The sequence below is a fragment of the Ambystoma mexicanum genome, chromosome 8 (assembly GCF_040938575.1).
Source record: "Ambystoma mexicanum isolate Mex_15411 chromosome 8, UKY_AmexF1_1, whole genome shotgun sequence".
NCBI lineage: Eukaryota > Metazoa > Chordata > Amphibia > Caudata > Ambystomatidae > Ambystoma > Ambystoma mexicanum.
Window position 1 is genome coordinate 480,681,694 of NC_090929.1, and position 12,948 is coordinate 480,694,641.

Sequence of the window (12,948 nt, forward strand, 5' to 3'; positions counted from 1 at the left end):
CCTGCCTGGATAAAGGAGCAGCAGGTGCTCCCTCTTCAAGATGGGTGGGGGGAGGGGGGTCGAACCATTGAAACTGGAGACACTGGTGCCACTCAACTTGTCTACTTCCTCAGGTTTTACCCCACTACCAGCCCTTACAGATAAGGGGTATATCGGCCACGTTCACTCCCTAGAAATAGGCAAATACTCCCAAAAAATAAAAATAGGGAGTAAAAATACTCCACAAAAAAAATAATAAAAGAGCCAAACACATCCCCCTGCATTTATCCACTCCGCTTCAAGTACCAGTGGTGTACGAAATACCACAGGAAGAAACTACTATTATTACAACCTGATCAGACAAAGTGGGCATGTGTATTTTAATGGGTTCCATGTGTTAATTTCGCCGCTGAAAAAAACAACAAAAAAAAAAGCCTTTTTTCCCGGCAAAATTCACACATGGACCCTGCAGGGGGCACCCTTGAAACCCCCGCTCCTACATAATATCCCCAATAAAAATATTGCCTTTCGCAAACCAAACGACTATATCTACAGCAATATTTTTGTTGGGGATATTATGTAGCGATACCTTTTAATGTACATGAGTAACTAGGTGCAAAGAAATAATTATTACAAAAACATTTCCGTTATCCAGCTAAAACATTATCTGCTTATAAAATACTCCCATATGAAATAGAAATTACATTTTTACCTCCCTAAAACATTTTTTAGTCCCAACTTTAAAAAACAGGGAGTAAAATACTCCCACCGCTAAATCCTATCTGGAACACTGTCCGCAACCATACCATATCACATGGAAGCATTTGGGCTTCATTACACAAGTCCTCTTGTGGAAGAGCCGACAAGGTCACCTTCTATCCAAAGGCCATCGTTCTCCGGAACGTTTGCCCTTGATATGGTGCAGGAGGTACTGGGAGGCCGCTAGCATTGTGTGCTGCTGCCAGCTGCCTCATGGGAATGAGACACCGAAATCTCAAATCACTGTCTAGCTCTCCACGTGGCATGAGACGTCTTCTGCCACACAGGACCTGATCTGGGCATCATTTGGCAAAGCTACGCCTCCAAAACGTGGCTGCTCTCTGCATCGCACATTCAAATGCTTGGAAAACATAGCACTCCTCTCCTGAACCCAACGTTAAGGTATACAATCAGGGTGACGCTCGGCCAATGTGCCATTCTGTTTTCGTTCTATGCCCCTTTGCTAGAACCCTCTATGCAGTAATCGGAGGAAGTCTATACCCTCCCAAGCATATATTGCATGCTTGGTCACAGCCACCAGTAGCCATATAGCTGGTATCCATTTGTCTGTCTCCATTGGTCTTGTCGGCTAGAGCAGTCTCCCATTATCCCACAGCCAACTGTGATCTTATTCCAACCAGGTGTTCTGCCTTTATCACCTTCTGGGCGCTGTCTTGAAAGTCCTCACAGTGGGGTCTCCAGACATCACTACTTGCACCCTCAGTGGTTTCCTTCCTTCGGTCTCACAACGTTAGACATCCCAGCACCCCTTCCCTCTCGGATACCAGCCTTGCTGCATAACCCCTTTCCTCCCATTCTATGCTTTTAGCCACGCTGTCTCCCTCCCCATCTCTCCGGGCACTGTAATTTGATGGGAGCATGGTGACTTCTCCACCCAGATTAGCACCTTGCCTACAGTGGCAGAGCCAGGGAACGGGCGGGGGATAGCCAGATCCCCCGAGGCCTGGTGTGACCCCATCCTGCTGCTGGCGCCCCATTAGCTGTCCCCAGCACCAAAAACGGCCTCTGCTACTGCTTCCCTACTTGCCCTGGGAGCCTCTTCACTTTGAATCAAATCTCGATCGGGACCTTCGGTTACTCCTATGCGTCACCAATTCTACATGTCGACCTCCCTTTTGCTACCCAGTGCCTGCCACCAATTTGCCACTACTGCTTCTTTACCCGCTACCCTGAAAGGAGGCCACCCTGACCCACAGACCCCTACTCCTTTAACAGTCGGGCTCGGGCCTGGTAAACCGGTCAGTTCCATTCACTTCCAGTTCCGCCTCTGGTCACCTCCTGTACACTCAGACATGCTGCCCTCATGTTATTGCCATCAGATAATCTCATTCTGCCCTCATCAAACGTGGGCATCACTGCCCGTGCCTACTGCAGAACGTGCATCCGCCCACCGAGCTGCAGCACACTTGCTTCCACTTCTCTTGTCTGGGATAGCTGGTTAGTGCCAAGGCCCACACCAGTCCTTGCGTGGACCCATCCCCCTTCCATCCACGCCCATGCTTTCTGTGGTGCGGCAAATGGAAGCATCTTTCCTATTGACCCTCCAGGTGCCACATCATTTGCCACAGTCATCCCTCCTTGTTCCTTCTGCACTCTATTTTCATCCCTTGCACCTTCCTATGCAATGCACCCTCCCCCAACCCCTTCTCACTCTTTCCTTTCACTAGACTCCTGAGAATTATTACCTTCCCGTCAGGGACGTCATTTCACCAAAATGCCTGGGGTAGTGGAAGTGACATCTCAGGACCCTCGACCTCCGATAACATCACAGGAAGTGATGTAATTTCACCCCACCCCAAAGTAACATCACAGGAAGTGATGGAACACGACCGTTTACCCCTTGACAAAACAGGAAGGGGCATCACATAGCATAGTTTCTAAGTACACTATGAAAAATAGGGTTACAATATCACTGTAACGTGATATACATTTCATACAAGAATGGATCACCATGTGTATCAGCAGAAAAAAACATGCTATAACTAACTTGCGAAAAGCTAAATACATAGTCTGAACTCAATGCTTATTCTGCTCTAAATACTTTTTGGAGGATTTTGTCTGCATTGTGAATTTGAGGCGTTTAAAAACATACTAAATCGGTGTCTAGCAATTATTGTATAGAATTCCAGAAGACACATTTGTTAATCCTATTCTTTCTTATTTAGGGTCACTACTCAAAGTGGTACACTTATAGAACCCCCTGTTTAAAAAAAAAAAGCTGAACAAGAAAGCCAGCAACACCACAAACAATTAGGCACATGACATTGGCCACAGCCCAGGGGCTTCAAAAATATAAGTATTTTTCTTTCCTTTAGGGGTAGCAAGGGAGACCCCTGCCCACCCCTAAATGACATCCCTGCTTCCCGTGTCACACTCAATAGCTAACCCCTCCCAAAGGCACCACCAAATGTTCTGCGTGCCACACTAATAAATGCACGTATCCCCCCCCCCCAATTCACAAGGGCCCATTGTGTTGCTGTGCCGTGCAGGCTTGTGCTCCAGTATGCAAGTACCTGTATTGGGAGCTAGCCCTGCACAACAGAACCCCTGGCAGCCAATGGCAACGAGGAGGGCATACCCATGCAGGACGGCCGCATGCACTACCACGCCTCAAGGCCCCGAGAGCAGTCAGCCAGATGACTGCTCGAGTTCGGAGCCCTGGAGAAGTCAATGATTGATAGAATGCCTTGGCCACCTGAAGAGCTCTTGCTATGTTGGCGGGTTAGCAGAACATGGAATCAGGGTCAGCGTGCAGTAGCGATTAGTGCGAATCATGCATCCGTTTTCTATGTCCTCAAACAGAATCCACCCGGTTTAGTTTATAGCTTTACCTCCGCAGCACCATCCACACGCCATTCAGACATGAGTAGTAGGGACTTGGCCACCCTCACATAACTTGAACGGCTGAAATGCACACACGCATAATAGCACCTCCCAATTCTCCGAATTTGGACTCTGGTCCCTCCGACTGAGTTCAACCAGCAGTTGGGACCATCATTATATTGAAAGGCGCTATACAAATGACAAAATGAATGATTGAATTAATGTCACTGTAATAAGCACATGCTCTACTTTACTCCACTGAAACTTTGTATCGACCTAGCAAGGGTAAGAGCTGCATTAGGGGTATGGGGGTAACGGAAAAACGGGTGACCTTCCACCAATACCCATTATGGGTTATGAGAAACGCCTCACTTTACGTATTTGAGAAATAAATACCACCATGATAACGTGGTGGGGAGGTTCAAATATTTTCCTCTCTTGCTTGAGAAAGACATTTTGGGCCTCATTACGACTCAGGCGGTAAGGGTTTTACGGCGGCGTAAACAGCGCCGACCCTTACCGCCTGAGTACGAGGTCCCTTAGCGCCATGGCGGATTTAACACCTGCTTTTAGCAGGTGTTAAAATCCATGGCGCTAAGGGACCATGGAGTTAATTACGCCACCGTAATTTACGGTGGCGTAATTAACGCCTTCCCCACTCCCATTATGCCCTATGGGGCAAAAATGGGAATGGGGAAGGGTAAATGGGGAATGGGGACTTACCGCCCCGCCAACCTCGGAATGGGGCGGTAAGTCCGCCAACCACCATGGCGTAAACATAGTTTACGCCATGGTGGTAAAGTCACGGCCCAGGCGGTAACTTACCGCCTGGGTCGTAATGAGGCCCTTTGTCCGCCCTAAATCATACCATCACTTACATGGGATAAACATATTCAGGCGACTCCTACACGGGGTGCCTCCTATCTCGGATGCCCACTTCATACATCCTTCTCTACATGGAGATGCACAATGCACAGAGGGTCACCAGTGAACCTCCTGTGCAGTGTTCTCTGTTGGACAGTAGTGATACACGCGGCTGCTGTCTCGCGTGCACTTCAATGCCTCAAAGAAATACGGGAAAGCAAAATCCATCAAATGTTTCCCCCCCTGAAATATTGCACTTGACATTGCTTTGCGGCCCCATTGGCGGTAGTCATAACTAATGCGGACACCTCAGATGTCCTCATGTGGTAGTCAGAACTGTTGTGGAAACCGTGGAACGGAGCCCTGGCAGGTAAAGCAACAAGCGACTGCAGGTTGCAAACACCTTCAGCAGCAGGCCCTTCAGTCAGGGAGCTCTTACACAGATTCAAACAACATAACAAAGATGAACAGTTATATTCACATTACATCTTTCAGCTTAATTTGAAAGTAAGAGGTGCACGCTCACAGATTATGGCGAGCATTCCTATTTTTGTTAATTTAGTGAATCTTTGAATTTAAGAAAAAAAAACGCATTCAAAAAGGAAAATCCTTGCACGCGAGGAGGAGGTGCCATCAGTATTAACAAAAATCTGTCCTTTATTCATGACATAAACGTGGATGACACTCAATCTCTCGGCTTAATAATGCTACTACCGCCCCATCACATATTCAGACTATCACCAATTCTATTGAACATTGGATGCCTGAAAATGGCCTTTGACATAATCTGGAGAGGGGGGGGGGGGTCATTTGGGGGTCGCCAGGGATCACGACTGAGTTCTCCCTTGCTACCCCTGTTGTCTCCCTTGCTGCCTGTCCAGGGGCAGCAGGGGGTGGCTCCACAGGTGTAACACTTCAGTAGTGATGTTTCTTTCTGGAATTCTATACAATAATTGCTAGAATCATTAAAGGTTTATTTCAGGCACATTTCAGGGGGTAAGTCAACACCTCAACTCAGTCAATAAATGAGTACCAACACAAGTTGGGTGATAATGAATGTATATATATATATATATATATATATATATATATATATATATATATATATATATATATATATATATGTTCTATATAAAGCGCTTAATTGTAAGTGCTGTATAAGAACACATTATCATTTGGCCTTGGACATCTGCTTGCATTCACAGTAATTTGGTAATATGGGCCTATACACACACACACTGATAGTATATATATATATATATATATATACTATCACATTATAGTGATATCGTAACAATATTTTACGTAGTGTTCTTAGGAACAATGCTATGTGATGGCAAATGCTATGTGATGCCACTTCCTGTTTTGTCAAGGGGCGAAAGGCAGGGATGTAATTTCACCAAAAAGCAAGTGGTAGTTTAAGTGACATCACATGACCCTTGACCTCTGATGACATCACAGGAAGTGATGCCATTTCACCCGACCCCAAAGTGACATCATGGGAAGCAATGGAACACACCCTTGACAAAACAGGAAGTGGCATCACATAGCATTGTTCCCAAGAACACTACAAAAAATATGGTTACGATATCACATGTAATGTGATGCATTGTTAATATCAGTGTGTACAAGCCCATATTACCAAATTACTGTGAATGGAAGCAGACATCCATGGCCAAATGATAATGATGTGTAATTATATAGCACTTTTTATTGAACAAATACACATACAATATCACCCAACTTGTATTGGTACTCGTTTATCAACATCAGAAGGATGAAAGGCCCTTGCCGGGATTTGAACCTGCAAATCACACATCGCAGCAGCGTGCACTCAACCGACTGAGCTCTCTTACTGGCTATAGTAAAATGAGCAATTACATGTCTGAATGTTCACAAAGTCATAAAGCAAATTACATTCTGTAGTGGATGCCATTAAACGGCTAACAGATTCAACAGCAGGCCAGTTCATCTGCAGGTCTTGTGCAAAGTTGGCCACATGTCAAGCCTGCATGGATCTACTTTTCAGGCTTCAGAGGTTGGCATAATACATACCATTGGGAGGTTTCACTGTGTATTAAAGAATTTAGAGTAGGGGGTGGGGAGAGGCAGGAGCAGCGGACTCATACAACATCCTGTACTCTGGGCACTCGCTACCTCATACACACAAACAAACATCCTGAACAGCACGCCATGGAGATAGGAAAGATAGGCACATTACAACAAAGCAGTAATGGTGACACAATGAAATCATGGGTCACTTTATGTGCTATGGTCAAACATTTCTACACTGTACACAAGGTTTTAGACACAAGGATTTTGTCAAGTGACCGAGGACACCGAGATGGAATGTCTTGTGGTGATCATAACAGACAACAGCAGAAAAAAAAAAAAAATACAATTAAAAAAAAAAAAAAATGCTAGAACTGCAACTTGCGAAAAGCAAAATACATAGGGCCTCATTACAACCTTGGTGCTAAGTTCACCAACTTTACCACCATGGTGTAAACTCCGTTTACACCATGGTGGATGGCGGATTTACCGCCCCATTCCAAGGTGAGTGGGGCGGTAAATCCCCATTTCCCATTTTCCCTTCCCCATTCCCATTTTTGCCCCATAGGGCATAATGGGAGTGGGGAAGGCGCTAATTACGCCGCCGTAAATTACGGCGGCGTAATTAGCACCATGGCAGGTTAGCGCCATGGATTTTAACGCCTGCTAAAAGCAGGCGTTAAAATCAGAATCAGGCGTTAAGGGTTAACGGTGGCGTTAACCCTTAACGCCTGAGTTGTAATGAGGCCCATAGTCCGAAATGGATGCTTATTCTACTCTAAATGCTTTTTCTACGCTTCTGCATTGTGAATTTGAGGTATTTAAGAACAGACTAAATCAGTGACTCGCCCCATGAAGTGTGCCTGAAATAAACCTTTGATGAGTCTGGCATTTATTGTATAGAATTCCAGAAAGACACATTTGTGGAACCCCTTTTTTTTTTTTTTTTTTTTTTTTTAGAGGCCTGAACAAGAAAGCCAGCCATTCCAGAAACGAAGAGCACATGGCTCTGGCCACAACCAAGGAGCTTCACTTTAAAACAAAGTAGCAAGGGAGACTTCAGGGGTTGTAAAAGCGACCTCTGTGAAAGGTCATGCTCCATCGCTTCCTCTGATGTCATTTCACAATGGGGTCAAATGACATTACTTCCTGTGATGTTAGAGGTCAGGGGTGTGTGATGTCGTTTCCAGTACCCCTTGCATTTTGGTGAAATGACGTCCATGTCAGGAGAAAGCCGAGCTGATGCGTATGGCCCCTTCTCACAGCGTTGCTAGATCGTTCAGTGCTTATCCCGCTCTACAGATTGCAAGTCATATATGACATTTATAAACACACCTATACAAAGTGTTTCAAGGCGCAACGAGCCAAGAGGGGGGCAAAGGGAAGACAGACAACGGTCTAATTAGGCCAAGTGACATTGAGATCACGCAAGTGCAGGGCATGGGATCAAACAACATGAAGTGCAGCAAGCGGACAATAACAAGAAGTGCACCATACGGGTGGCAAGTGCAGGGGTACGTGGAGACAGCAGGAGTCCAAAATGCAGTTAAGGGGACTGTGGGGTTACAGATACAGACCCAAGTACAAGGGTTGCCGGGGGGAGGGGGCAGTGCAGGTGTGCACCTGGGCGGGAGGGGGACCTTGGCCCGAGATCAGAGGGTAGCCAGGTGACAGTGCAATTTTAGCCAGGAATTCAGCAGGGGAGAGGAAAAGAGAAGTCAGAAGCAAAAGAGAAAAGTCTTAAAGGCGCTTCCGAAACCGGAGATGGTTCTCCTCAAGTTTCAGAGAGGCTGTTCCAAAGGGAGGCCCCAGCCGAAGAAAGATACCACCAACTCTTTGCTTGTAGAAGCGGCTGACCCTGAGGGAGTTGGATGAGCGAAGAGCTCGAGTAGAAAGGCATTTAGGAAGAGAGTTGAAGGTATTGAGGACCCAGACCCCAGAAGGTCTTGTGGACAATGCAGAGGGTCTTGACCTTAATCCTCGGCCCCACCAGGAGTCAGTGCAGAGATTGGAGAGATACGATCCCTGGGCTTGAGGCTAAGGACAAGTCTCGCAGTCCTGTTCTGTATGAGTTGCAAAGGGCGCACAGTAGAGGGAGGCGAATTTAGAAAGAGGCTGTTGCAGTAGTCCAGCATAGAGAGAACCAGAGTTCTGGAGATGGTGAACCTCTGGGGGAAGGAGAGGAAAGTAAAAATAGCTCTGAGGAGGTGCAGCTGGTAGTATGAAGTAAGAGATGTGAGGAGAAAAGGAGAGAGTGTGGAGTCGAAGATGACCCTGAGGTTCTTAGCCTACAGGTGGGAGCAAGAACAATTAAATACAAATCCATGTTAAAACCTTGGATAGGACTTCGGCGTCCACCACCTAAAGATCTGCACAGGTTAATCAAGTGCTAAGAAATTCCCATGTCCATCTTATGTTGCCATCATAAAAAACATTAAGCAACCATTGCCAAGGGCGCGTAAATGGACTGTTGCAACACGCAGCTGCTGGACTTGCACAACACGGCACAGCAGCCTTGAGTGTCACCAACACATCTAGGATCTCTTGCAGTTCACCCGTAAGAAGGAAGCGACACGGTCTACCTTTAAATGTTAAAGGATATTTGTACCGCGCACCATCATCACCGGAGTGGTCCCCTGGAGAAGGACTGCGTGTAGACGACTGTGCATAGGCTTCCTTTGGCCAAGTTGACTTGTATCTCAAAGGAGGGCATTTTAAGCGGCTCATTTCTTCACGACCCCAAAGAGCAGCCACATGCTTGACACTTCCTACTAATCGGTTTAAGCGCTCTGGGGCATTCGGCTGTTGCCGCCATTAATCTTTGGAATGCTCTTCCTGTTGAAAGAAGGCATTGGAACAAACTTCATGCGCTCAGAATACAAGCTAGAAACCCTTCTACTTTGATGAGCAGTTAAGCCGGTTGTTTGTGGCTACGGTTTTAATCATAATTATGTAGTCATTTATTTCAGCACAGAAATTATTAAACTTGACTACACGCGTATATTTTCGATTTGCAGGGTGACTGAACAAAACTCATTTTAAGTGTAATATTGGCAGAGTACCCTTTTTGGAGGCATGTAAAAACGTTGCAATAGTGCAACTCATATCCCAGCAGTGTGTTATTAGATAACAATATCACAGGAGATACCTCCGGGTCTGGGCGCAATATAACTGAGTATGCGAAAAATGCATTCACCACAAAAAGTTCTCTGACGCCTCTTGAACGGAAGACGCTCGACTCACCTAAAAATAAAAAGGCGTGCACACGCAGCAAACCATACATCACCCGCAGGTGCTCCCGTGGTCGCTCATCCGGCCCTGGTTTCTCCACAGTGGTTAAATGATTTGTTTTTGAGCCCAACGTTTCACCCGTGTTAGGCAGGGTATGTGTTTCATTCAATCTACGTCACAGCCCTCAGCCTTTAAAAGTTGCAATCGGGGCCCTCCCGCGTCCAGTGCAGCCCCACTCACTTGACCTTCGAGCAACGAATGAATGGAATATGTGTATTCAATAGCCAAAAAGAAACAAAATGCATACCGCGCACGTCACAAGAGCATCTCGAGACCCAGGCCACCGTCCACGCAGCGTGATGCACTGCACATAGCACCGGTGCGAGGCGCTCTCTAAACGCACTCTGTTCCTTTTCCCCTGCTATCGCACGCTGAGGGTTGCACGTCTCTTTCCAGCTCCTCCTCCCTCCAGTGTCTCTCTACACTTGGGTTCCGGAGTTCCCCAATCCTTCAACTCCACCACGGCCGTGCGCGTCCCCATAAACCAGTGCCACAGGTCAATCCCAATTCCGCTGCACAAACCACTTCCCACAGTTCCGCACGCCCTCACCTGTGCGCTCTCCGGGTGCCGGCATGTGGCGACCACGAGGTCGGGCGCGGGCTGAGCGGCTGCCAGGCCCTCCACAAGCCCCAGCCCCAAACCGCGGTTGGAGCCTGTGACCACCACCGAACGGCAGCGGCGCTCAGGGCACTGGTTTGCGGACATGGTGTGATCTGTGCAGAGCAGTCTTAGTTCGAACCCTATATAGGGCGACTGGGGACACGCCGTGGAGTGGGAGAAAGGGAGTGGCAGAAAAACGACCCGCCCTAGTTGTTCTGCCCAACCCACCCTGAGCACCTCCTAGCTTCCGTCCCACCTTGGGGTCCGCCTCTGTCATATAACTGAACTCCCCAGAAGCGGACTCTGCCACTATGCATGCAGCCAAAGGCAGGTCACGTTGTCACCGCGAGCCACACCCGTGTCACAGGGAACATCACCTTTTAAACTCCCACAGCATTTCAGAGGTGTCAAGTTCAATATTCGATTCATCGGTTTTTTAGACCTCAATGACAACGACCCAACCAGCCCTCGATCTCGTCCTCCATCCCAAAAATACTTTTTTTTTTACTTTAAGGGGCTTAAAAACAAACGGGAAAAAAAGCTACTAAGAAGCTTTACCCATAATAATTCCCAAATGCATTTTAGTTAAGTGGCAGAGCAGATGTGAAGCCTGGGACCCTAAGTTGTAACTATGGCTCACTCAAGTAAAGATATTACGTGAGCCTGGTCAACAATCCTATTTTTTTGTAAAATAATTCCTCAAAAGCCAACAGTGTTTCTGATATGCACTGAGAGGGTGCAGACATCAGTTATATCATAGACTATATCCAGCACAAATTGTATCACAAAGCATTTTAAGTAAAGTCATTGCTAGATTGATGAGTGGGTGGTTGTAGTAAATAAAATAAACAGTAACCAATCCCCCACACTAACGTGAGTTGGGGTTTAGATTCTATTAAAGATACAGAGACGGGCATTATGTGTATATACCCATCGAGCAGCAAAGAAAAGTAATTTACAAAACGAATATGCGTGCTATTTACAGTTTAGCAGATAACATGAAATGGAGGCCCTCTATGGCGAGGGGTCACGTCCCAAATCCCTTAAATCGGGACAGATCCCACACAAGCCGTGGCAGTTCGTCCCCCTTCCTCTTCTTTAAGGATCTAATCAAATAGTATAACTTCAAAGTAAAACAGGGTCAGGAAAAACACATCCCACCTTCCAGCTCTGCAGCTCAGGAGGGAAATCCAATCTCTCTTTCCATCCTGTCAGCCCTCGCGAACCAGGACTAGACCAAACCAAGGAGAGTATCCGAACCTTTATTGATAGCCCCAGCAAGAGGAATCTTTAACATCCTTGACTTCTTGTCATCCACTGGTATCTGAGTGCAGATAAAAGAAACGGGGTGGGTGATAGAGGCAGATGACTCCACAGTCTATATTTCCCTGATCTTGTCGCATCCCTGGGAACTCTAAGAGGAAGGGAATCCTAATATTTATTATTACTCACTGAAGTGAAAAAAAAACACATTAGCACTCTGGCGGGGGGGAGCCAGCCAATCAGGTGGCTAGGAACGCGGTCTTGAACCGCCGGCGAAAGCCGCGTTCCATGCCGCCTGACAGCTGTCTCCTTCACCGCCATCTCCCCCCACCCTCCATTCCCTTTTTTTCTTAATGTTTTGCCCTTTTCCCACCCCCACTTACCAGTTTGGTGTGGCAGTGCAGGCCGCCACAGCTGCTTACCCGTTTCTCCCGCCACATGGAAAGGGAAGAGGGCTCCGAAGAACCCTGCAACTCCTTTCCATGCCGGCCATCTTGGGAAAGGATTTAATTAATTTAATTGGACGCGTCCCAGTCAATGAAAGAAATCCTTATTTATTTATTTTTTTTGCACCCCGGGTTACCACTTTGGTAACCCGGGGTGCTAATGGCGTTAAAAACCTGTTCCAGGGGCTGGAACAGGTGTTAATGTCCTGGTTCCCTCTTTAAAAGCCCTCACTTCACTCAGGATTTTAACTGGGGCCACTGGGCCATAAACACCCGTTCCAGCCCCTGGAACAGGTGCTTAATGCCACATTAATATGTAGGGAACAATAACAAGTGCCATAATCAGCAGTTCAGCGTTGAGCAGAGACAGCACTGCCTATGGAAGCTCCTTCTTGAGAACCCAGGAGAAAGTTTAATAGATTGTTATCTTGCCATCAGTCTGCCAGACAGAGATAATAATATATCTGTGGGAATAATGCACAACAAGCCATCATACCTTTATGTGGAAAGCAATGTAACCGCAGTATATTTACCAGTGATATGGAAACCTTCTTTGATAGGACAACATTATTGAGAACAAATACAACGAATTGCCCTGTTGAAAGGAGAAGAATTGAACAATAGAAAGCTTTGCTCCCCAGAGGTGTTGGTGTTCCTGTGAGCATTTTTATAGAACACTAGACCGCGGGATGGCCGCCCCTTTCTTTGAGAAGAAAAGTTGTCCTCGTTGGTGGAAGGATGAAGAGTTGTAGGCTTTTAGCAGACCCACTCCCTTGCAGGAAGTAATTGAACCCAGTGCGTTTACTCATCTGTGATGATCGGTGAGAATTTTAACCACAAAGGTCAAAT

General features: G+C 46.7%; 1 protein-coding gene across 1 annotated transcript in view; it reads right to left on the bottom strand.

The window, feature by feature from the left end:
• The window catches only part of LOC138472117 (C-signal-like), a 323,878-nt gene extending 313,310 nt beyond the window's left edge, over positions 1-10,568 (bottom strand). The window contains exon 1 of the mRNA XM_069610116.1: positions 10,340-10,568. Within this exon, the coding sequence (XP_069466217.1) occupies positions 10,340-10,495 (156 nt within the window). The 5' untranslated portion in view covers positions 10,496-10,568. The remainder of the gene's footprint in view (positions 1-10,339) is intronic.
• Between the last annotated feature and the right edge of the window lie 2,380 nt (positions 10,569-12,948).